The sequence below is a fragment of the Schistocerca serialis genome, chromosome 5 (assembly GCF_023864345.2).
Source record: "Schistocerca serialis cubense isolate TAMUIC-IGC-003099 chromosome 5, iqSchSeri2.2, whole genome shotgun sequence".
NCBI lineage: Eukaryota > Metazoa > Arthropoda > Insecta > Orthoptera > Acrididae > Schistocerca > Schistocerca serialis.
The window spans coordinates 239,379,206-239,406,028 of record NC_064642.1 but is presented as its reverse complement, the minus strand read 5'-3'; the positions used below and the strand labels follow the sequence as shown (position 1 = coordinate 239,406,028).

Genomic DNA, 26,823 nt, shown 5'->3' with positions numbered 1-26,823 from the left:
TTTGCCTGGAGCGATTTAGGGAAATCACGGAAAACCTAAATCAGGATGGCCGGACGCGGGATTGAACCGTCGTCCTCCCGAATGCGAGTCCAGTGTCTAACCACTGCGCCACCTCGCTCGGTCAACATCTTCTTTCTCACACAGTTCACCCACTACATACATATTTTCTACATTGTGTTACGAATCTATGGCAGAAAACTTGAGACTTATACCTTACATATTCTTAAACACCTTATGAAAATGTCTTCTATCGCAGTGGATTAGTAAATGCTTCATTATTCACTGCGCAATATATAAATAAATTAACTGAGAACATAACGAAACACTAACTACGTAATCGCTGCTACATTGCTGTATTATTATTATTATTATTATTATTATTAGTGCCAGTGCTCACACACAAAGCGTCAGGTGCCTGAGTCTTACAAGTTCTGCCAGTCCAACAAGTATAAATGAATCAAGTGTCTCTACGAAAAAATAATGGTGCAGAGGAAGCATGTTTTGTAACAAAGGTCTTCACTCAATGTGGATCGTTAACTTCCTTCCCAGAGAAAGAATTGTAGATAGCAGTTGCGATTCACTGAGAATAGCTTTATCATTCTATAAAAAAGTTGTTAGAAGTAAGAAGAACCAATTGTCTCTCTGACATATTAGTTCGTGATTCAGTAAGATAACTACAAAACTAAATTTCATCTATCTTTCGTCACTTTAAAAATAAAAGTTTTCAAACAAAGTTCATTCCCATCGTAATTTCTAGTTAAGCGCTAATGACGACGGTGGTCGGAGGGAGGGGGGGGATACTAGCTAATATTTGCTTGCACTCCAGGGTGATATCAGAAACGTTGGAAACCACTGCCATAAAGAGTAATGCGGTGTGACGTTACCAGCCGTAGCCTTACGCGTCGCTGATTCTTGGTAACATTCAGAGCTGCAGGCGCCGTTTCCGGCAGGAGACACTGTTCTACAATGCCCAAGCGCACTGCTCACACGCCTTTATGACAGACGAGAACAATCGTTCTTCAGCTATTGGTGGAACTGTCAGATGCAGTCAAGTCCCATCCTAAATGCTGGTATGCTGCATAAGCTGTCTGCGTTTTTCCGTAAGTTTAATAAACACTGTCATCAATTATATATTCCCCTTCACTATTTACAACAGTCTGTCGACGCTGGGGTAACTTTTCGATTCCGCAACTGTATAAATCACGTGGTTTTCAGGCGAACAACTCGTCGAGCCATGTTCTGAGCACATTTTCATCGGGGAAAGAAGTTTCTTGAAGAGTGTTCTATAGAGAGCGGAAGATCAGGAGAGTAAGGTGCGTGCGGAATGACTTCCCAACGCAATTTCTGTACAGTGTTTCTTGCCAGTCCAGCAGAATGCGGGCGGGCGTTGTCGTGGAGTAGAACCACTTCACGCAGCCTTGCTGGTCGTTGTTCGTGGACTACGTCTGCAAGACATCTTAATTCGTTGTCAATAAGTGTCAGCAGTGATGGTTACACCTCGGGGAAGCAAGTCGTAGTACGCCATACCGTCAGTGTTTCACCAGATGCTTAACATTATCAACTGTGCATGCGTCCACGTCTTTGTACGGGGAGTCTCTGCTTTGTTTGGGTTCAACCATTTCTTTCTTTTCCTTACTTTAGCAGAAAGAAACCATTTCACGTCACAAGTAACGATACAAGATAGGATTAGTCGGTTTTTTTCGCGAGCTAGTCAACGACGAGCAAGCAGAGATGCACATTTGGCCAACTGTTGATGTTTGTGATTTTTGGCTTAGAGCATGCGATTCTCATACACCCGATTTTTGAACCTTCCCTATTGCATGCAAATGTCACATGATGATGGGGTGGTCACAGTTCATCACATTTGCCAGGTCTCGAGTACACTGACGTGGATCAGTGTGGATTAATGCGTTTACACGATCCTCATCAAACCCCGAATGTCTTCCTGAACGTGGAAAGACTTATGTCAAAACGATCCTCCTTAAAACGACAAAACCATTTCTTGCCGTGCTCTGTCTCACGGCATTGTTCTCATACATTGCGCAAACGTTTCTGGCAGCCTCCGCTACTGCCACCTCTCTATTGAACTAAGACACAAGAATATGTCGGAAATGTTCCGATTTCTCCACTTGGCATTCCATTTTTTAGCGTCCACTAGATCCATTCACTATCTCCGATTGATAAACTGAAAATATGTAAACTGAAATAGCAAAATTGTTCAAATGGCTCTGAGCACTATGGGACTCAACTTCTGAGGTCATTAGTCCCCTAGAACTTAGAACTAGTTAAACCTAACTAACCTAAGGACATCACACACATCCATGCCCGAGGCAGGATTCGAACCTGCAACCGTAGCGGTCTCGCGCTTCCAGACTGCAGCCCCTAGAACCGCACGGCCACTTCGGCCGGCAACAAAATAGCAACTGTAAACTACAAATAAAAAAAATGAAAATCGATAAACAAACCCACAGCAACCGGAATACCAAAATACGAAACAAAAACGCTACAAAGTCATCCACGAGCCTAATATGAAGACTACCTGGCAGATTAAAACCGTGTGCTGGACCGTGACTCGAACTCGGGACCTTCGCCTTTCGCGGGCAAGTGCTCTACCATCTGAGCTACCCAAGCACGACTCACGCCCTGTCCTCATTCTGGAAACATCCCCCAGACTGGAGCTAAGCGATGTCTCCGCAATATCCTTTCTTCCAGGAGTGCTAGTTCTGTAAGGTTCGCAGGAGAGCTTCTGTGGATTGTGGAAAGTAGAAGACAAGGTACTGTCGGAAGCAAAGCAGTGAGGACGGGGCGTGAGTCGTACTTTGGTATTTGAAATTCAAAACATATCTACAACCAAAATCCTCCTGTCGAAGCAAAGAAAAGGCTAGAATGTTCCTCTTTGACAGACTCTGAGAGGAAATGGGGAACCAGTTGCTTCAGTCCTCATTCAGCTTTCCTCAAAAAAATTTTGGCTCTGTTGAAGTTCGCCGTTTTGGGACGTTCCAGATGCCCCAAGCCTATGTATGTTCTCCACTCGTCTGTGTTTTTCATTTCCACTGTCTTCTCTCTCTTTTGTTCCAACTACTCCCGTACCCATCCGTCTCTCTTTCTCTTTCACTATCATTTTCTCTCCCCAATCATCGCTGTCTCTTCTCTCTCTCTCTCTCTCTCTCTCTCTCTCTCTCTCGCACTCACACAGTTTTTTTTCCACCTTCATTGTCTCTCCGTTACTCTCTTTCTGCACGAAAAGCGCGTCTATATTCACAGGACGTCGGAATGAGTACTGAAGCAGTTGGTTCCCGACTTTTCTGTCAGAGTCTTTTAAACAGGAACGCAGTCGCCCTTTTTGTGTATCGACAGGGGTTTTTTTCCGCTTTTTCTCTTCTTTTCCCTGCTACAGGAGAGTGTGCTGTTTATTCGATGGATCAGTAAGTTTGGAAAGTTTATTTATATACTTTGTCACATATACACTCATGTTCAGAAAAAACAGAACACCTTGAACGACTGAAGATAGGACATTCATATTCACAGGACATGTACATTACTATATTCTGCAGAAATGATTAGCATTTTAAACATGTCGGCCGGTGGTTCAAGGTCAACATCGATATCGCGGTGCTACATCACCTACAGGCAAAATGTGCCTACTGCTCTCGTTGTCGCCATACCCCGAAGGCAATAAGTCAGTCTGATTTTAGCAGACGTGCAGGATGCCTCACAGACGTATGCGCGAACCGTACCGACAAATCAGTGACTTTGAAAGAGAGCGCATTACTGGCATGAGAGAATGTGATGCATCCATCCGGGAAATTCCTTCTCGTGCGGGACGAAGTGTTTCAGCAGTGCAACGGGTGTGTGCAGAGTGGTTCACGGAAGACCGTAGAACACCACGAGATGGGTCATGTCACACCACCCATACCACCCCCGTGACACCTCATCCGAATGGCTCTGGCACAATAGTGGAACAATGGAACACGTTGTACACTATCAGGGCTGACAGCCCGTCGCCGTTTATTACAGCATGGGTTACGTGTGCGTCGTCCACTTCTTCGCCTATCTTTGACGTATGTGCAGAAACATGCTAGACAGCAGTGGTGTATGGAACGACGTCGCTGAGAACAGAATAGCGTTTTGGGCTGAATCCAGGTTCGGTTTGATTGAAAATGATGGGCGCATTTTGGTTCGCGTAAACAGGGCGTTCGGGATCACAGTGATTGCATCCGCACAAGACATATAGCTCGAAGTCATGGCCTTGTGGTGTTGGGTGCTATTGGGTACATCCACAAATCACAGCAGCTGCGTGTTGAGGGCGTTGTGACCAGTGTGACCTAACTGAATGACATCCTGCAACCAGTAGCCACACACTCCAGACGCCATTTTTCAGCAAGACAATGCACAACCACATGTTGCTGTACGACCACGTGCCTTCTTGGTGGCACACCAGATCACTAGACTTGTCGCCAATCGAAAATTTGTGGGATATGGTGAAACGACGGGAACAGCGATGCGACCCAATGCCAACCACCACAGATGAACTTTGAAACCAGGTGAATGCAGCATGGATGGCTACACCACAGGACGCCATTCGCGCCGCCTTATACGCGTCGATGCCACCACACATGGAACAAGTTATCAGGGTCCATGGCGGACCGTGTGCCCACTGGGCAATAGGTCACATGCTGAACCGAGGTGACTGAAATACTAATCATTTCTGCAGAATATACTAATGTACGTGACCTGTGAATATGAGCGTCCTATATGTAGTCGTTCACGGTGTGCTGTTTTTTTTCTGAATATGAGTGAATATACTTTGATACATATAAGCAACAAGTAAGTACGCATACATAAGTGTAACACAAAATCGTTTGCTATACATTTTCCCTAGGTGCTTAGTTTAACGATCACAATTCATCGAAAACGCCTGGCTTGTGATTTGTATCTTAAAAAAGTGTAAACGTAATTGAAAATATTTTACTGTATTTTTGATATTTCTAGTTTTATGTAATTTTTGGCAGTCATTTTAAGCTGTTCGTAGACATGTTAAGACTGTCTTTAGTCCATTTTCTGTCACTGCAGTACCACCTTGGGCATATTTGTAAAGGCGTGAAGTGCCTGTCATACAGAGATTGCGAGTCTTACAGTTTTATTACTGAGAACGTGCTCACTAAAGACATCGTTCGATGACCTCAGAAACTTTGCGACGACCCTAGAACCTTTGCCATGCGTTCACTATATCAGTTAAAATTACATTTACGCCTAATACTACTATTACTTGCGTATTTTATGTGCACAAGTACGGCGAATTTGAACCTCTGGATCTCGGTAACGGATAATGGTATCAAAAAAATTTTCAACGTTCCCCGAGGACATAATCTTAAGAAGATACAGTAAAAATTTCGACAATTTGCCATGAATAGAAATTACAGAAGTGGGCATCCTCACAACTAGCTCTTTTGGTACACTAAAATCAATGTTTGTCTGGTGTATCTTGATAACGAATATAGATTTTCGAAAACGGGAAATTAGTGTTTCCAGATGAATGTCTAAAGGATGTACGGACAATATTTAAACCAATTTCTCCAAATGTTTGTATAGATAATTGCGGGTCGCTGTGCGAAAACCGGTTTTTGCTGTTTTCTGCATAAATAGAGTAACTTTGAATCTCTGGTTATCGGTAACGGATAATGATATCAAAAAAAGTTTCAGATTTCCCCAGAACGTCATCTTAAGAAAATACGGTAAAAATTTCGACAATCTGACATGAATAGAAATTATAGAAGTGGCCATCCCCTAAATTAATATTTTTCGTACCCAAAATTCATGGTTTCAGCGTTGTCTCAGAAAACACTTATGAACAAATGATGCTTTTTATAAGCCGCTTGACGTCCACTCTAGACCACACCTAATGCGAAAGGATCAACCGATATGCCTGGGTTGAAGGAAGTGTGTAATGTTTAAATTGTAACACTGGGCTGCTCGATAGTTAAACTATGCCCGCTCTTCCGAATAGTGTACAAATGGTCGCCAGGCTAAGGACTATTTTTACTTGACCTCTTACCTCTGTGATCAATGATTTGCACTGCGTCACTCCAGCTCACAGTATTTTCCAAATCTTCCACGTCTGATAGGGTATTTGGAAATCGGCAGCGGGCTCTTCTTATAGGTTTTGGTTATTATTTCCATTTGTCTTGTTTCGCCACACTTTTATTCGGCGAACGGAAGGTGATGATGTAATTGCTTCAGTTGTTTGAAGGAAGCTATTTTTCGACTTCAGCATAGGACATAATGTTTAGCTTCCGAACGTGGCATATCTTGAATCATACACCTTAAGTATGGTTTGTATGCTGTGCAAAATTCATCGAACAATCTCTCTTACTTCTGAAGAAAAGTGTACCTATAGCAACAAATGTAGCCAATAGTAAGAGAAAAAATGATGAAGTTTCAAATGTAAAAAAGTTTATTTTGTAATGTTTTTGAACTTTCACTGCTATGAGTGAGAGTCCTGAATCCTTCCTGGCCACGCTGACAAAGCTTTATGGATTTATTTGTAAAAGTATCTTTTCTTTCTTTCTTTTGCTTGTACCGTTTGTCCCGCAGATACGCAGGATCGGCATGATTAATCAGATGCGGCAATTTTAGTGGAAGGGGTGGCCGGATGCCGTTCCTGCCGCCACCCCGTAGCCCCCAGGAAGTAATTAGTGTACCCCAACTGTCTGCGACTAGTGTAATCCATGGAATAGTGCGAAAGTGTTCCGATGTCTGCGAGCCGTGTAATTGAGGCGGGACGTGGGGACGAGCCCAGTATTCACCTAGGGGGACGTGGAAAACCGCCTAAAAACCACATCCAGGCTGGCCGACACACCAGCCCTCGTCGTTAATCCGCCAGGCGGATTCGATCCGGGGCCGGCGCGCCGACCTGAGTCCAGGAAGCAGCGCGTCAGCGCGCTCGGATAACCTGGCGGGTAATTTATTTGTAAAAGTATAGACAGTGGAAATTAAAATGTACTGTGGTGCCTCTCATGCTCCAAGTCGGCCCGTTTGACGTCCTACCCCCCCTTAAGCGAGCTGGCCCACAACTCTTGCAACTGGTCCTTAATGCACTGGATACTGTGCTGGGGTGAAGTTATCATTCGAGCTGGTCGCACACATGCTCTACTGGCGACAGATCTGGCGACCTTGCTGACCACAGTAGTACCTCACATTAATCAGTCAATTCATAGACACATGTGAAACATGTGGACGGGCATTGCCATGTTGAAAAATGGCACCAAAATTCTGCCGCATGAGTGGTAACACATGCACGAGGAATCACGATGTTAGTGATGTACTACCGTGCTGTCAGTTCCTTTAGTCACTTCCAGCCGTGACTTCATGTCATGCCTGATAGTTCCTCTAGGAGTAACACGGCTGTGCCTCTCCAAAACCTGGGAAGAACGAGATGTGTCCCCAGACTGCCGCCCTGCTTGCCAACAGTTGTCATCCAGGGTAGGCCAGAACCACGATTCATCGCTCAGCACAATGCAACCCCCTTCATCAGCAATCCATTTTTCCCAGTCATGACTACACTCTCTGAATGCAGTCTGTTGTGCTTTGGTGTTAACGGCAGCCTTCACATGTTCGGCTGCTGCTCGTCCCCGACCTATGTTATGAGATGACACAGAATATTGCAGGCAGTTCATAACTTGTTCTCTGATGGCAGGCACAGATGTGCAAGGGATACGGTGTACTTGGTGTGCAGTATGGCTATCTACGTAGACGGTTATATTCTGCAAGCCACCCTGCTCTTTGTGGCTGACGGTATTTTGTGTACTACTGTCACTTCCCTGCCCTCTCCATTTTCTTGTTCTAGTCGCGAATGGTACGCGACAAGAACGGTCGTCGGTAAGTTCTGGGCTCTAATTCCCTTTATTTTATCTTGATGTTGTTCTCGCGAGATATACTTAGCAGGAGGCAATATATCTGGTGGCTCTTCTAGGGACGTATGCTCACGGAAGTTTAACAGTGAACGACAACATGACGCACAACGCCTCTCTTGCAGCGTTTGTCGCTGGAGTTGGTTTATAATCTCCATAAACATCCGTGCTTACTAAATCAACCTGTAGTAGTTAGACTTGATTGACGACAACCTTGATTATGAGTAGGCATGTCCTCACGTTGCCATACAGTCCAACATCAGCCCATCGTCATATCCGAATACTCCAAAAATCTGGATATTGCACAATTGGACCAGCTGGTTTAATGGAGAACCACAATCAGGCCCCTTTCAAACTCTGTGATGTGCTGATTTCCTGTAGATATTACTTCCTCTAGCTTATTTAAACATAGGCCTAAGGCTAGTGAAGATAACATGTGGAACAACATGAAGAGTACGCTCATATACATAAATCAAATGTAGCCAAAATGATTATTTTACGAGGCCATGGAGGTTAGCTTCCCAGTTAATGTAAGAATGTGCATATCATGGTTTTAGCATGTAAGGATTAGTCACGTATTCCATATTACATAAAAGAAGAAATGTTAGAAGGCGTCAGATATTAAATGCAATAAAATAATATAAGGGAATATAGTTTTTCATATGACAATAAAGAAAGGGAGTGTTTGGAAGTACTGAACACTCCATTTTAGACAAAAATCAAAGTGTATGATTAACTACCAATAATTTCACATAAGGAAAAAGATAGAGAGGATGCTAAGACGTTGTTATCCATGTCCGGAAAAAAGAATGGTGTAACAAAGTACAAGATGTTCCTCATGAGTAAGAAAACAATGAATCTTTATTGTTTCGACTTGTTGTTGTCAAACATTTCACCTTCATCCTAGTGATGACAGTTTAATTTTTATTTTTGTAAGCAGTTACTGGCTTTACTGTTAAGGATATGGGACGTTTTTTATATTTGCGTAAATTGTTTACTTATTATTTATTTAGTTGTTTTTATTAACTTGGATTATCGTGTAATGTTTTACAAGTGTCAGTTGGAAACTAACAATTTCTAGACAGGCGCTCATGATTAAGAGATTCTCAACGATATGACGCTTATAAAAGATGTCTGACTTTTTTATCGTACTTGTCTAATACAATAAGAAATTAGAAAAATATGAGGTATTATAAACAGTATATCTGTTAATGGGACACCAAGTTTAGAGTGGGAAGTATGTGTTATGTTACCATTAAGCCTGACTGGTCAAGAAATAACGCTTTCTTGGAAGTACTTTAGGATCTTAGTTTGTTCAGTTAATAGTACAAGAGTAGTAACATTAATACGCAAAGCTAAAACAAGTAAACTAACATACTTCTATTAGAAGGAAAACAATCATTTGACAGAAAGAATGTACTCTAAATGTGGAGGCCGAGAATATAACTCTGGCCGCTTTCGGTAATAACCCAATAAAAGTTAACATTGACAGGAATTTTTCTGTACATTTGGAAGTTCTGTATACTAAAATGGTTGGGTTTTATATGATTAATAATTGTGAATAGTTTAACTTTAGTACTAGTAGCCCGATAGTGCTCAGCCAAACATTCCGCTAGAGCTTAAAATCTTTACTAATTATCAGTGACTTCATAATGTTAATTAAGAGAGATTCTCACAGATAGATTATGCTTTTGTAGCCAACAATTATCTATGCGATGGGGAACCAAAGCGTATAATTTTCTCTACGGTGGAATGAATCGAAGCCTACCATCGTTATTAAGACTGAGTGTGGTTCAAGGCAAATACACTCCTGGAAATTGAAATAAGAACACCGTGAATTCATTGTCCCAGGAAGGGGAAACTTTATTGACACATTCCTGGGGTCAGATACATCACATGATCACACTGACAGAACCACAGGCACATAGACACAGGCAACAGAGCATGCACAATGTCGGCACTAGTACAGTGTATATCCACCTTTCGCAGCAATGCAGGCTGCTATTCTCCCATGGAGACGATCGTAGAGATGCTGGAAGTAGTCCTGTGGAACGGCTTGCCATGCCATTTCCACCTGGTGCCTCAGTTGGACCAGCGTTCGTGCTGGACGTGCAGACCGCGTGAGACGACGCTTCATCCAGTCCCAAACATGCTCAATGGGGGACAGATCCCGAGATCTTGCTGGCCAGGGTAGTTGACTTACACCTTCTAGAGCACGTTGGGTGGCACGGGATACATGCGGACGTGCATTGTCCTGTTGGAACAGCAAGTTCCCTTGCCGGTCTAGGAATGGTAGAACGATGGGTTCGACGACGGTTTGGATGTACCATGCACTATTCAGTGTCCCCTCGACGATCACCAGTGGTGTACGGCCAGTGTAGGAGATCGCTCCCCACACCATGATGCCAGGTGTTGGCCCTGTGTGCCTCGGTCGTATGCAGTCCTGATTGTGGCGCTCACCTGCACGGCGCCAAACACGCATACGACCATCATTGGCACCAAGGCAGAAGCGACTCTCATCGCTGAAGACGACACGTCTCCATTCGTCCCTCCATTCACGCCTGTCGCGACACCACTGGAGGCGGGCTGCACGATGTTGGGGCGTGAGCGGAAGACCGCCTAACGGTGTGCGGGACCGTAGCCCAGCTTCATGGAGACGGTTGCGAATGGTCCTCGCCGATACCCCAGGAGCAACAGTGTCCCTAATTTGCTGGGAAGTGGCGGTGCGGTCCCCTACAGCACTGCGTAGGATCCTACGGTCTTGGCGTGCATCCGTGCGTCGCTGCGGTCCGGTCCCAGGTCGACGGGCACGTGCACCTTCCGCCGACCACTGGCGACAACATCGATGTACTGTGGAGACCTCACGCCCCACGTGTTGAGCAATTCGGCGGTACGTCCACCCGGCCTCCCGCATGCCCACTATACGCCCTCGCTCAAAGTCCGTCAACTGCACATATGGTTCACGTCCACGCTGTCGCGGCATGCTACCAGTGTTAAAGACTGCGATAGAGCTCCGTATGCCACGGCAAACTGGCTGACACTGACGGCGGCGGTGCACAAATGCTGCGCAGCTAGCGCCATTCGACGGCCAACACCGCGGTTCCTGGTGTGTCCGCTGTGCCGTGCGTGTGATCATTGCTTGTACAGCCCTCTCGCAGTGTCCGGAGCAAGTATGGTGGGTCTGACACACCGGTGTCAATGTGTTCTTTTTTCCATTTCCAGGAGTGTAGTTGTTGACTTTATGGCGGTAGATGTTAATAAAGGTAATTAAATCAAAGTAAATCTCCTTTCCGGAGAGAGAACTGTAGTGTGTGACGGTATACTTTTTAGGTGAATATGCACAGAACACAGGTATATAATCCAATATTGAGGAGTACATTTCTTAAACGACAATTACGTAAACAAATGGAATAAGAAGAGGAAAGAATAAATACAGCAGGTGGTATAGAACAAAGAGTATTTTTGGCTATTACGTGCTTAGATGACCTTCACTGGGTGGTAAAGGACAGGTAATAGATGTCATTGTATGTAACTTTTTAGTTCAAAGATGGAACGTAAAATTGAGCGTGAAAGAGAGAGTGTAGTACTTACCAGCCTTAACTAACGTGCTATGATGAAGGACATTTAACAGTACTGGAAGACGGTCAATTTATGGTGCAGGAATTTTTACCGAAGAGTTTGTTGCAAGTAAAAGATGTTTTATCAAGATACATTATAATAATGAATGCAGTTACGGTGTAGAACAACGGTGTTAATGTTAAATGAACTTTGACTGTGTGAGTCAGTTGTTCAGAGTATGTAGTATGGAAAAATCCACAATTAAGTATCCTTTTTCTCAGGAATGGTAAACGTGTTACTTTCAGATTTGTGTCACATATTGAAGTGTATGGTCACGTGGCGGTGCAAAAATTTTAAGCTTCTAACTCGATGCAATCAAAAGATACGGCCATTTATGTCACATGTTTTGATAATCGAGAACCTGATCTAAACCTGTAGGGTACTTCCTGTTGACCTAGAATAATGAAATTTGGCAAGAAGCAACGTTTCACAGTACAAGTAAAGGAAAAAATCCGAAAATAGTTAATTTGTACTTATATAACACGGAAAAGATTTATTTTCATTTTTTATCCATCTATTTGTCCATCTGCTAAGAACTTTTTTTCCCGTGATCAGGTTGGCTTATCAAATTCAAATTTATGTCACATACTAAGGTCTGTGGCCTCTTGGAGGTGTAAGACATTTAAGCTTCTAAGTCATTTCAGTCAAAAGATTCGGCCATATATCTCATGTATTTTGAAACTTGCAAACCCACCCATCAAAACCTACAGGCTACTTCCCTTTGACTTATAATGATAAAATTTGCCAAGAAGCAAGGATTCACAGGAAAAGTGAAGGAGAAGTCAGAAAATGTTAATTTGTAATTAGATAGCATGAAAAAACATTTTTTGTAGTCTTTCATCCGTCTGCCTGTCCATCAGTTCGTTACGACTGCCTTTTCTCTTCAACAGATTGGCGTACCAAATTGAAACTTATATTGCACATTAAGGTCTGTGGTTCCTCGGCGGTGTAAAAATTTCGAGCTTCTAAAGTCAATGCAATCAAAAGATGTGGCCATTCAAGTCACATAATTTGATACTTGAAAACTCACTCACCAAAACGTTAAGGATACTTCCCGTTGACGAAGAATCATGACATTTGGCAAGAAACAATGTTTCACAATGCAACTAAAAAAATTTGAAAGTTGTTTAATTGTAACTATATTTCATAAAAAATACGTTTTTGCTTTTAGAACATACACTCCATTCGTCACCCATCAAAAGCGTGATAGACGAACATTACTGCAAGCAAACACAAAATGTAAGGTGTACTCTTGTTTTAGTAAAAATAAGTAACAATTATTTTATTAAATCGCCTGTATCTACATATATAAACTGAAGTCTCCCGCTAGCCTGTTTTTGTATGTCCGGGTTAGTCTGAGGAACTATTGTAGAAATTTTGATACGGTCTTGGAATTCCCGCGACTGATATCTTCCCAGGATCTATATTGAAACAAGTTGTTGATATTCTCGATTCTCAAAAAATGGTTCAAATGGCTCTGAGCACTATGGGACTCAACTGCTGTGGTCATCAGTCCCCTAGAACTCAGAACTACTTAAACCTAACTAACCTAAGGACAACACACACATCCATGCCCGAGACAGGATTCGAACCTGCGACCGTAGCAGTCGCACGGTTCCGGACTGCGCGCCTAGAACCTCGAGACCACCGCGGCCGGCTCCTCGATTCTCAGGCTGGGATACTTAACTATATGAATTACGTGCTCAACACGGAGTCCTGACGTAACCGGATGGAGCTTCTGAAGTGGTAGGCAGGTTTACAGGTGTCGCACAATGTTATTTCCGACCAGACAGCCACTCGTAAGTAGATGAGTTCCACTGTATTAAGAATGCCGCTGATAATTACTGTAATTCCAAAAAAAAAAGACTGCTTATGTAATTGTGTATCAGATTGCTTTCAGCCACATATGTTTGCACATATTTGTTAAGAAACATGACATTTTTAATACGTGGCTGTAGCCTGTGTATAGTGAATTTGCAATAAATAATTATGAAGTTTTCACCTCGAGGCTGAATCACTTATACACAAGTTCGCTTACAAATAAATTTGTTTTTGGATGGGATTCGCCTTGAGCTACCACAGTTTTTTTTTCTCCTTTCCCTCTGAGTAGTTTCGCTGAAATTACACAATAATCACTGTATTTTTTATTATGTTTCTTTTAAATATCCGGAAAATTGGTCTTTGCTAAATGTACATAAATAAGTTTAAGTTATTTTAAAAAAGTATTCACAAATCTGAAAAGCAGATTAAATTTTTTATATACCTTATCACCGTATGCTGTGATTTTTGTGATTTTCTGTGTTTTGCGTTATAGATGTTTTCCTTTTACAGCTCGTTATCTGCAACCATAGAGAACTTAATTCAGAAAGTTATTTACATCGAAAATTTAGGACTGTAAATGTTACGGTCAACATTACTTTCTTTCATGTAGAAGATTGCGTATATATCTATATCACAAAACATAAAAATACCAGCAGCATCTGATAGGAAGCTACATATAAAAAAAAAAGGCTCCGAGCACTATGGGACTCAACTTCTGAGGTCATTAGTCCCCTAGAACTAGTTAAACCTACCTAACCTAAGGACATCACACACATCCATGCCCGAGGCAGGATTCGAACCTGCGACCGTAGCGGTCTCGCGGTTCCAGACTGCAGCGCCTAGAACCGCACGACCACTTCGGCCGGCGCTACATATAAAAAAATCTTGTCTGTTTTTCAGATCTGTGAATACTTTCTTAAGAAGTCAAAAAAATGGCTCTGAGCACTATGGGACTCAACTGCTGAGGTCATTAGTCCCCTAGAACTCAGAACTAGTTAAACCTAACTAACCTAAGGACATCACAAACATCCATGCCCGAGGCAGGATTCGAACCTGCGACCGTAGCGGTCTTGCGGTTCCAGACTGCAGCGCCTTTAATCGCACGGCCACTTCGGCCGGCGCTACATATAAAAAAATCTTGTCTGTTTTTCAGATCTGTGAATACTTTCTTAAGAAGTCAAATTTTTACTGTATGTGTACAGGTAGCTAAAAGCAATTTTCCTGTTATTTAATAGAAAGAACATATAGGAAAACACATGATGTTGTAACTTCAGCTAAACATGTCTGACTTAAAGAAGAAAAATTTGTGTGTACTAAAGGCGGATTCAATCCAATAAGAAATTTTTAAGTGCTGAAAATCAATAACTGGTCATGTGATGAATTTTTATTGGAGACCTTAGCTTAATTTTATTTAATTGTATCTATTGGAAAAATAATTCTTAAAGCACCGCTAAACCAAGATCAAAACTGAAGTGCAAACATTCCTTAAATTATGACTGTACAATTGTCTCTGGCCTCAAAATTTCATGACGTCTTGGATTTTCGACGGAATATTTGTATGTTTTGTGTTATAAAAGATCTCGGAGTTATCGGTCGCGTTTACTTACCTGAAAAGTGATAGGCGATAAGAAATATTTAAGAGTAAAACATTAATTTGAATTCGTCTGAAAAACCAGTTTAAAACTCATAAATTACTTCAAGCCACTGCTCTGCAGTCGTTAATATTTCTTGTTTTCATGAGAATGCAGTAAACAGCTAAGGAAAATCTTACGAGGTTCCGAGGGAAAAATTTGTTCAAAAGAAACAGACATTATTGTGTCCCTCCATTTTGTTAAAGAATTTCTGACCTCGGACCTGCACAAATTGTCTTTCTTTGGAATCAAACAATGCAACACTGAGCGACATGACAAATGTCAATCATTACTGAGGGTCGGATGCAGAATAATTACTAATAACGCTTACGCTCATGAGTGTAACTCTTTAAACTGTAGAAAGAATTCATAAATGATTTCGTACACTCGTCTCCATTTGTACTTGGCGCCAGGTAGCGGCGAAATGTGTCTCACACACAACATTGGCATGCCATATGACCCAAGTGAAGCTTCTGGTCACAGTGGTCGCACTTCTGTTTGTTTGTTGAAAGGATAAATAACTGTACTAAAGCTCTTTTGTGAGCTTTTGTAGAAAGAGCTGGTTGCTATGGCAGGCCATTTATGATTATGAAGTGTCCCGCTTTTCTAGGACTTGGTGAGTGAACACCCTTACATACTGTAGTCCAATCTAGAGTTAGTTTTTCATGGTTACCGAAATCGCTTAACGGGAATGGTTCTTACGGTAACGTAACAGCCTGTTTCTTTGGTCTTCATTTTTGTATCCTAGCTTGTGACCCACTCAGAAAGACCCTGCCGTCGACAGGATGATAAATCTTCCTCGTTTACGCAGTTGCGATTGGTACAATCGTGTTGGGAACATTTCAGTGTGTCAAAAATTCAAGATTCGACAATCAATATGTACATCCCTGGTTACTTCGGTTCCACGGCCAATAATCAAGCTGTAAAGTCACACATCAAAAAAAGTTTTGCATCACCCCAGTTCCCAGAACTTCTGCAGATAGACGTTGACTGTGGATATTGTATCACAGACTCAGTCCGTTTGACTGTTCAGTGATGAAACTAAACCCGCCCACAGATGTAAACAACCAAGTATGAGCAGCCCTATTAGGCGGAGGGGGTCCGACAGCCGATCAGTTCCACTCATTCCATCAGGAAGGAGGTACACGGCTCGTGTTGTCTGTAGTTCAACCGTGCCTACACAGTCAATACCGCTGTTAATCACGTCCGAATTGTTACTTTGTGCCAGGAAGGGCTCTCAACAAGAGAAATGTCCAGGCGTCTCGGAGTGAACGAAAGCGATGTTGATCGGACATGGAGGAGATACAGAGAGACAGGAACTGTCGATGATGACATGTCCCGCTCAGGCCGCCCAAGGGCTACTACTGCAGTGGATGACCGCTACCTACGGATTATGGCTCAGAGGAACCCTGACTGCAAGGCAACCATGTTTAATAATGCTTTTCGTGCAGACACAGGACGTCGTGTTACGACTCAAACTGTGCGCAGTAGGCTGCATGATGCGCAACTTCACTCCCGACGTCCATGGCGAGGTCAATCTTTGCAACCACGACACCATGCAGCGCTGTACAGATGGGCCCAACAACATGCCGAATGGACCGCTCAGGATTGGCATCACGTTCTCTTCACCGACGAGTGTCGCAAATGCCTTCAATCAGACAATCGTCGGAGACGTGTTTGAAGGCAACCCGGTTAGGCTGTACGCCTTAGACACTCTGTCCAGTGAGTGCAGCAGGTGGAGGTTCCCTGCTTTTTGGGGGTGGCATTATTTGGAGCCGCCGTGGGGGTGGTCATGGAAAGCACTGTAACGGCTGTACGTTACGTGAGTGTCATCCTCCGACCGATAATGCAACCATATCAGCAGTATATAGGCGAGGCATTCGTCTTCATGGACGACAATTCGCGCCCCCCTCGTGCACATTTTGTGAATGACTTTCTTCAGGCTAACGACATAGCTCTACTTTGGAGTGGCCAGTATGTTCTCCAAACATGGACCCAATCGATAATGGCTGGTATAGAATCAAAAGGGCTGTTTATGTACGACGTGACCCACCAACCAATCTGAGGGATCTACGCCGAGTCGTCATTGAGGGATGGGACAATCTGGACCAACAGTGCCTTGATGAACTTGTGGATAGTATGCCACGAGGAATACAGGCACGTATCAGTGCATGAGTACGTGCTACTGGGTATTAGAGGTACCGGTGTGTACAGCAGTCTGGATCACTACCTCTGAAGGTCTCGCTGTATGCTGGTACAAGACGCAATGTGTGGTTTTCATGAGCAAGAAAAAGGGCGTAAATGATGTATATGTAGATTTCCATTCCAATTTTCTGTAAAGGTTCCGGAACTCTCGGAACCTAGGTGATGCAATACTTTTTTGATGTATGAATATTCCCGTGCGCAACGTTTCGTCCCCTCTTGTGAGAGAAATTCTCAGAGGCTGTAAAGATGGACGTTGATATGCAAAGTAACTTTCGGATAGTGTGTCGTTGACACGTAAAATAGCTCAATGAAAACTGGACCGCGCGCAGAAAGAACTGTTACGGTACTATGCAGAAGATAACTCAAAGAAATACGCAAAGAGACGTACATCTACATCTACATCTACATTTATACTCCGCAAGCCACCCAACGGTGTGTGGCGGAGGGCACTTTACGTGCCACTGTCATTACCTCCCTTTCCTGTTCCAGTCGCGTATGGTTCGCGGGAAGAACGACTGTCTGAAAGCCTCCGTGCGCGCTCTAATCTCTCTAATTTTGCATTCGTGATCTCCTCGGGAGGTATAAGTAGGTGGAAGCAATATATTCGATACCTCATCCAGAAACGCACCCTCTCGAAACCTGGCGAACAAGCTACACCGCGATCCAGAGCGCCTCTCTTGCAGAGTCTGCCACTTGAGTTTGTTAAACATCTCCGTAACGCTATCACGGTTACCAAATAACCCTGTGACGAAACGCGCCGCTCTTCTTTGGATCTTCTCTATCTCCTCCGTCAACCCAATCTGGTACGGATCCCACACTGATGAGCAATACTCAAGTATAGGTCGAACGAGTGTTTTGTAAGCCACCTCCTTTGTTGATGCACTACATTTTGTATGGACTCTCCCAATGAATCTCAACCTGGTACCCGCCTTACCAACAATTAATTTTATATGATCATTCCACTTCAAATCGTTCCGCACGCATACTCTCAGATATTTTACAGAAGTAACTGCTACCAGTGTTTGTTCTGCTATCATATAATCATACAATAAAGGATCCTTCTTTCTATGTATTCGCAATACATTACATTTGTCTATGTTAAGGGTCAGTTGCCACTCCCTGCACCAAGTGCCTATCCGCTGCAGATCTTCCTGCATTTCGCTACAATTTTCTAATGCTGCAACTTCTCTTTATACTACAGCATCATCCGCGAAAAGCCGCATGGAACTTCCGACACTATCTACTAGGTCATTTATATATATTGTGAATAGCAATGGTCCCATAACACTCCCCTGTGGCACGCCAGAGGTTACTTTAACGTCTGTAGAGTCTCTCCATTGATAACAACATGCTGTGTTCTGTTTGCTAAAAACTCTTCAATCCAGCCACACAGCTGGTCTGATATTCCGTAGGCTCTTACTTTGTTTATCAGGCGACAGTGCGGAACTGTATCGAACGCCTTCCGGAAGTCAAGAAAAATAGCATCTACCTGGGAGCCTGTATCTAATATTTTCTGGGTCTCATGAACAAATAAGGCGAGTTGGGTCTCACACGATCGCTGTTTCCGGAATCCATGTTGATTCCTACATAGTAGATTCTGGGTTTCCAAAAACGACATGATACTCGAGCAAAAAACGTGTTCTAAAATTCTACAACAGATCGACGTCAGAGATATAGGTCTATAGTTTTGCGCATCTGCTCGACGACCCTTCTAGAAGACTGGCACTACCTGTGCTCTTTTCCAATCATTTGGAACCTTCCGTTCCTCTAGAGACTTGCGGTACAGAAATGCCACTTTCATTCGAAGACAATAATTACATTGAAGTCCTGTAATGGTCTGCTGGAGATTACAAAAGGTTCTTAATAGGCTGTGTGATCACCACTCTGCATCGTGCTCCCATGGTGGCGACAAGGTTTTAGAGCTCCTCCGCCTGTACTATGTGGTGCGGTCGCGCATTGCCATCTGTAAAAATAAAGTTAGTGCCGATTTCATCCCTGCAAAGATGCACATGGCTAAGGGGCACAGTGCCGCAGTAGCGTTGACTGGAGAGGTGCTGTGTTGAAAGAGTTACCCTCAACATGACCAGGTAAAATTATGCCTCCTCACACCATAACATCTGGACCAACAAAACAATCATGTTCGACGATACTGGAATATCCTATATGTCAAGACGTGGGAATACTCATTGCACCCAGGTACATTGTCAACTGTGATAGTTTTGGCTGTCGAGGTGTTAAAGTGCGGGAAGGCAAAACGTTGCATGTGTGACTAACCTCCAAATCTTTTAACGCAGTACACTCACCGGTCACATTATTGTGACACTGTGCCAGTTCCCCACGTGCGTCTCTTGAGGGGTGCTGTCGGCTCTAATTTCGTTTTTGTGGGTGACGATGTGCTAGGGCAAATGAACTGGCCTGTCCGTTCCCCCGGCTTAAATAGCATAGAACACGTATGAAAGGCATTGGGGAGACGTGGTTGCAGCGCGTCCATATGCACCAACGATCATCCAGCAATTGCCAACCTCGCTGGTGGACGAATAGAACACTCTACCACAAGAACTCCTTACCAACCTTGTCGCCACCATGGGAGCACCTTGCAGATCACGCGTTGCCATTTATGGTGATCGCACACTTTATTACGAACCATGCCCTGTCCTTTCTTATTTCCAGAAGACAGGGTGAATTGCGTTGAGTTCAGTGTATATATCGTCTTTGAATAAAATCTTCATTTCCATTCCTCTCACTACGCATTTCTTTCCGCTACCTTAAGTACCATATTGCAGCAATTGTTTCTATGTATGGCCCAAGTGCCATCAAATTATGTTACTTGAAAGTGAGCAAACTACGTTGGTCTTTAAAGTTTGCACAACCAGTCTAGTTGCTACACTTTGAAATGTACACTTGTTTATTCACTGAGGATTGAAATACCGTGCGATTAAAAGGCTTCATGAGGGGAAGACGCCCAAAAACAAACTAAACTTTTACAAGGAACTCAAAAGAGAAGCTCTTACCTACCAGAAAACAGTTTGTCAGTTTCGTCTGAAAATTAACTTGCTACGTCATTATAGCCTCTGATAAAAGGACATAACAGAAAGAATAAAGCAAATAATCGACGAACACCTCCCCGAAAGCCAAATAAGATTCAGAAAGGGAAGATCAACTCCGACAGCAATAGAACTCCTGCTAAAGAGCGTATGGGAAGCCCTTGAAGACAAAGAAAAGTTCTATGTAGTATTTATAGATTTTACAAAAGCCATTGACTTTATAAACAGAAAATTAATGCCAAAAAACTAAAGGAAACCCTGGAAAAATGCAATACTGCAATGGAACGAAGTAAGAATATCAGACAATCTCTCCCTATCGGAGCCGATACTCCAATCAAACGGAGTACTACAGAGAGACCCACTGAGTCCCCTGTTATTTATCCTTGCAGCGGAAGAAATTGTAAGAATACCCCAAAGGGAGGGTGTAGTCTCATATGCATATGCAGACGATATTGTAATACGTGCAAAGAATATTGCAAAGTTACAAGAAGCGATAAACGATATGGAAGATTGGTGTGTCGAACACGGCTTCGAAATAAATGTGGCGAAAACAGAAATGATGGTACTCAGAAATGGAAGAAGAATACCTGCATCAGCTGACATCTTTATACGAGAGAGAAAACTGAAGATTGTACCGTACTACAAGTACCTAGGGGTCACAATACAAACAACTGCAAAATGTTTCACAAAACATGTAACAGAGAAAGCAATGCAAGCAGTAATGGCAATACATGAAATACAATACATCAGATCCCTTAGCCTACAGACTGCAATGGCACTATTCAGAGCCAAAATCTCCCCATTACTGACGTATGGCATAGAAATTATTGGACCACACCTTACAGTGAACAACCTAACAACACTAGAAAGAGTGAAGGCGACCTATATAAAGAAAGCAATAGGAGTGTCGAAAACAACATGATCGAGACTTGTATACCTGCTGGCGAGGGAACTCTTTCTCATTGAAGACCTTCGGACAATCCTGATGCTACCCAATAGCAGCGCCTTGAAAAGCCTACTTAAAACATTGAAGAAAAAAAGGGAAGACATACTTCCAGAATTTTATAGCACAGGTGCCATGATTGACCGAACATGGACAAAGGAAAACTTCGAAACGAGACACGTGATCACCAGATCGGCAGTCCATGGTTTCCACCACCTTATTTGCAACAACACGTCATATCTTGAACCAAACTAAATGTGTGAGTGTAAACTGTGTCACCAAATTTGCAAACGTTACCATATAGAGCTCTGTACCACAAGGATACGAACAATAAGTGACTATGCAAATCGCAATATGTGAAGTTTCTAATTTATCTTATTGTTATCACTGTGCATTGAATTTGTATGGCTATTTGGCTGCAATAAACTTATTATTATTATAAAAGGACATAGGAAATGTACTGTTGCGTTTTCATTGTGCTGTTATCATAACTTAGGGAAGAAGATAGCTGAGAGTCATCTTCCATGAGCCAGAAAGGAAATTCCAGAATTCTTTCCCACCTAATAATAATTAACTCAGTCTAAAATGTCAGCTCTAATTGTTTCATCACAATATTCAAGGACTAATAAGTAAAGTTAGTGAATTACTCGTTTACACTGATGAATTAGGCATTGAACCCAGTTGGCATAGTCTCATCACTGGGAGCGCTGGTGTGACAGAGAGTGAGAGGAGAGAGCTGGAGGGTGAAGTCACCAGCTTGTGCATGTGAGCACTAGCGTCAGAGAGACTGACAAAAGAGAGGTGTGGGGTGACGTCAACATGCATGTGAGCACTAGTGTGAGACAGAGTGAGAGGAGAGAGGTGGGAGTGACGTCACCAGCTTGTCCATGTGAGCACTAGCGTCAGAGAGAGTGGCAAGAGAGAAGTGTGGGGTGACGTCACCAGCTTGCGCATGTCGGCGGCGGGCGGCTGGTTGCCGCGGAACTCACGGCCGAGTGCGACCCTGGAGCGCAGCTTGTTGTGCAGGTACAGGATCAGCTGGATGTCGCCCTTCCGCAGGCCGCGGCTCAGCATGCGGGACTTGCACGACTGGCTCATGCCCTGCAACAGCGCACAGCCTGCTCAGCTGGAGCGGTCTCTGGGGCCAAAGCAAGAGGGGCAACCGAGAAATCTCTGAGGAAGCGCTATGTGAGTGTCTAGTAACAGAGCTCTCTTTCTCTCCGAACGTTTACCAACCTTAATGCAGACTACCCACTTCCCTGTCCTACTTTACCAACTGTAGATGGCGCAACCTGTACCACCCATTCCTCTCGATTCCAAATGAAGGTCCCGGCACGCTGTTGCCTTGCCCAGATGAAATACCGATCACCTCATCTAACACTTCTGGTAAGTTCCCTCCCAGGTAGATATTCCATATAATTTTCTGCCTGACATCCCCTCCAATACTCTCCACAGACCAGCCCTACCATATCCTCCACATTCCTCTCGATTCCAAATGAAGGTCCCAGCACGCTCTTACCTTGCCCAGATGAAATACCGATCGTCTCATCTCCTAACACTTCCGATAAGTTCCCTCCCAGGTAGACATTCAATATCATTTTCTGCCTGTCATCCCCTTCAACACTCTCCACAGACCAGTCCCTTCCAACAATTACCAGGAGGTTCCATAACATCATCCTTATAATAAAGACCATGTACTCGTATATCCACATCAGCAACTCCTTGTAGTAAACATTGTCACCTATTTTCAAGTTCGGTAGGTTTCATACAGAGTACATCATGGTAAAACAGAGATTTAGAAACTAGATTTTAAACTGTAAAACATTTGCACGGGCAGACTCTGATCACAATTTACTGGTTAGAACTGCTGATTAAAATTGAAGAAATTGCTAAAAGCTGGGAAACTAAGCAGATGGTACCTGGATAAATTGAAAGAACCAGACGTTCTTGCGCGTTTCAAAACTAGCGTTCAGCAACGATTCTCTGACACAGGGAAAAGGGGTACAACAGAAGATGAATGATTAGCTTCGACAGATGAAATAGTAGAGGTAGCAGAGGATCAAATGGGCAAAAGGACAAGGCCTAGTAGTAACCCGTGTGTAACGTAAGAGAGACTGAATTTAACTGATGAAAGTAGAAAATGTAAAATGTAGCAAATAAAACAGATAAAAGGAAATGCAGACAAATCAAATATTAACATGACAGGAGGTGTAAAACGGCAAAGCAAAAATAGCTAGAGGAGAAATGGAAGGCTTTAGAACCATATAGGACTGTGGGGAAAATTTATGCTTACTGTAGGAAAATTAAAGAAAACTTTGGAGAAAGGAGAAGCACCTTTATGACTATTATTATCATTTCAAATGGCAAGTCTCTTCCAAGCAATACAGAGAAGGAATACATAGAGCGTCTGTACAAGTAAAACAATCTTGAAGACAGAATTTTAACAAGACTTTCACGAAGATGAGGTGGGATATATGATACTGTGAGAAGAATTTGACAGAGCACTGTAAGACCTAAGTCGAAACAAGGCTCCAGGAGTACGCCACATTCTCTCAGAATTATTCAGACCCCCTGCGAAAGCTAGCCATTATAAAACTATTCCACGAAGTATAAGGTATATTAAACAGGCAAAATACTGTCGTACTTCAAAAAGACTGTAATAACTGCAATTCCAAATATGTAAATTGTTGACAGGCGTGAATATTGTCAAACCATCAATGTAATAAATCATGGTGTAAAATTCTGAGTCGTATGAAGAGTGGCCTTCAAAAAGTATGCCACATGTTATCATGGAAGGCCAAGTAACGGTTCATGAATGCTACACTACACTTAAAAAGTGACACAGCTGCATACATTATTTTTCAGCACAGTCACTAAGTCTTTGTATGCCGCTATCGGAGCGTGCTACCAGTCGCTCATTTCTTTCACGATAGCAATACGTTCTTTGGCCATGGAGTCATTCGAGTACCATAGTGTGAACGTCTTCTTTGTGGGCAAATCGGCAGCCAAGGCCGTCTGTGGTCGATGTCGATGGCCTTCCTTCCTGATCAGCATCATCCAAGTCAGTGTGGTCTTGGTCAAATTGCTACCATTATCCTACGGCTGGACACGACATTTCATTTGGTCAATGGTCATAATTTCACAGTGAATCTGTATGCAGCTTAAACGTTTTACCCACATACGTCTGCACTATCCCGAGCACTTCAGCTCTGGAGTACATTTCCAACTGTCACGCTATTTCACTCCCTATCCGTACCACAGCAGCACTGTGTCCGCATAATATCCAGAACATGTGTTTTTTTATGACAATGAGCCACTTTTGTTGCACAATGGTCTTAGGGTGCGACGCCTTGTATAACTCACTTTTTCAAGCTACGTTGTATTGAGAGAAGAATGAGAAAAGTGGTAGAATTCGCTCACTGTGAAGGTCAGTTTGAGAACCGCAGAAACGTAGGGACATGTGGGGCGATATTGACCAAACGACTTATCTTAGGAGACAGACTGAAGAAAGTTAAAGATACATTTATAATGTTGGTAGATTTACTGATGATTTTGACAACTTGGACTGTTGATAGGAATTACTCTTTGAAATACTGAAAGTGGCAAAGATAAAATATAGAAATTAAACAGTTATTTACAACTTATACAGAAACCAGACTACTGTTATAAGAATCGAACGATATGGAAGGGAAATAGTGGTTGAGAAGGGAGTAAGAGAGGACTGTAGCCTCTTCCCAACTTTACCCAACCTGTACATTGAGCAGGCAGGAAAAGAAACAAAGGAGAAATTTGTAAAAATGAAAGCTGAGAGGTTTGCTGATAACACTGTAGTTGTGTCAGAGGTGTCTAAGGCCTTAGAAGATCAATTGAGTGGAATGGACTTGTCTCGAAAAGCGCTATAAGATGAACGTTACCAAAAGTAAGACAAGGATACTAGCACGTGGCCAAATTACTATTTTAGCTATAAAATAACTAACAACGGTCAAGACAGAGAGCAAGAAAAGCATTTCTTAAAATGAGAAGTCTGTTAACATTTGACATTAATTTAGGTGTTATGGAGTCTCATTTGAAAGCATTTCTCCGAAATGTAGCTTCAGACGGAAGTGAAACCTGGACAAATTAAGTACCGAATCGAATTGGGGAAAAAGAAATCTGGGCCATAACATGACGGTTGATAGGATACATCCTGAACGATCAAGGAATCGTTGGTTTAGTAATGGTAGGATGAGTGGCGAAAATGGATTAAGAATAACAGGCCGGTTAAAATGGATGTTTTGTGCAGTAGTTTTACAAAGATGAAAAGGCTTGCACAGGACGGAGAAGCGTTTATAGCTGCATCAAACAGGGTTTAGGGCTGGAGACCAAAACCACAATGTATGAACCTAGAATGTTTATATAATCCAAAGGCTGTAGACTGCCACCTTGGCTGATGCCAACCTGTTGGCAGTAGGGGGAGTGTATTAATTATCATTTATTATTTAGCACATGACTGATACACAAAATTGCCAACATACAAATGAGAAATGATGAGCTTGACAAGTTTACATATGTATCATAACAGAAAGTCCAGTTCTTTGATCCAGTGCACAGTCTCTGGTGTTGCTAGCAGGAAATCGTCGTCACTATTGTGATTTGTTCGAATCCGACAATCGCTGGCAACGTGATGTACAATGAGATGCAGAAACTCATGAGATACCTCCTAATTGCGAAATTGTTGCCAGTGCAGGATTTTGTGCACGCACTGATCTGTCGATTATGTCCCATATATGTTCTATGGGATTCATGTCAGGTGGTCTGGGAGACCAAATCATTCGCTTTAATTATCTAGAATGTTCTTCGATAACTGTGGCTTGGTGACAAGGCGCATTGTCATCCATAAAAATGCTATCGCTGTTTGGGAACATGAAGTCCATGAGTGGCTGCAAACGGTCTAGCGTAACAGTCAATACGAAGATTCATACCCTCTACGAATCTAAATAATCCATGTTAGTTATTATCCGATTTTGTTCAAATTTGCTACACAGCCTCTTATTATTAATGGAATGACGCTGTTCAAATTTCAAATTTTTATTTATTATAGTGCCCGAGCTAAAGAAAATTACCTAAAAATCCTAAAAACAACGCTTGTTTTTTTTTTAAACCAAGTTAGGAATAAATACAGATTGACTTTCATCATCATTAGAAGCCACTACAAATTTATCAGCGCATAAAATCAATCAGTCAGAATTTTCTTTTTAAAACTATAGTCACTGAGCGTTACGTAATACAAAATCAGTCAAAATTATTATTTGATTATATTTTGTTATGAGTGCATGAGAATGATTGAGAGAGTGTATGTGGGACATATGTTAAAACTTAATACGTCATTTTTATAAAACTTTGTACAAATAGACCGTTGGAAAGTTATGGTGCAACCATGATTCAGATGACGTATGTCGGTGTGAGCTTGCTTTTGTATAAAAGCAGCCAGAATGAAAGTTAGAGACGGAATAAGTTTATTTATCGATTTGGAGAACATATTAGAAATTGAAGTTTTAATGATGTTAATTACTATCAGATTATTGATTGGATAAGCAAGCTCTGCCGCGAGAATGATCTGTAAGGAACATTCTGATTGGTCGTTTAGATCAACAGCCAATCAGAATTAAGCT

General features: G+C 42.6%; 1 protein-coding gene across 1 annotated transcript in view; it reads right to left on the bottom strand.

Annotated features, from left to right (window-relative positions):
* LOC126481863 (venom allergen 5-like) overlaps positions 1–26,823 on the bottom strand; it is a 109,393-nt gene that overhangs the window by 26,107 nt on the left and 56,463 nt on the right. The window contains exon 3 of the mRNA XM_050105822.1: positions 22,115–22,273. Coding sequence (XP_049961779.1) covers positions 22,115–22,273 — 159 coding nt within the window. The remainder of the gene's footprint in view (positions 1–22,114; positions 22,274–26,823) is intronic.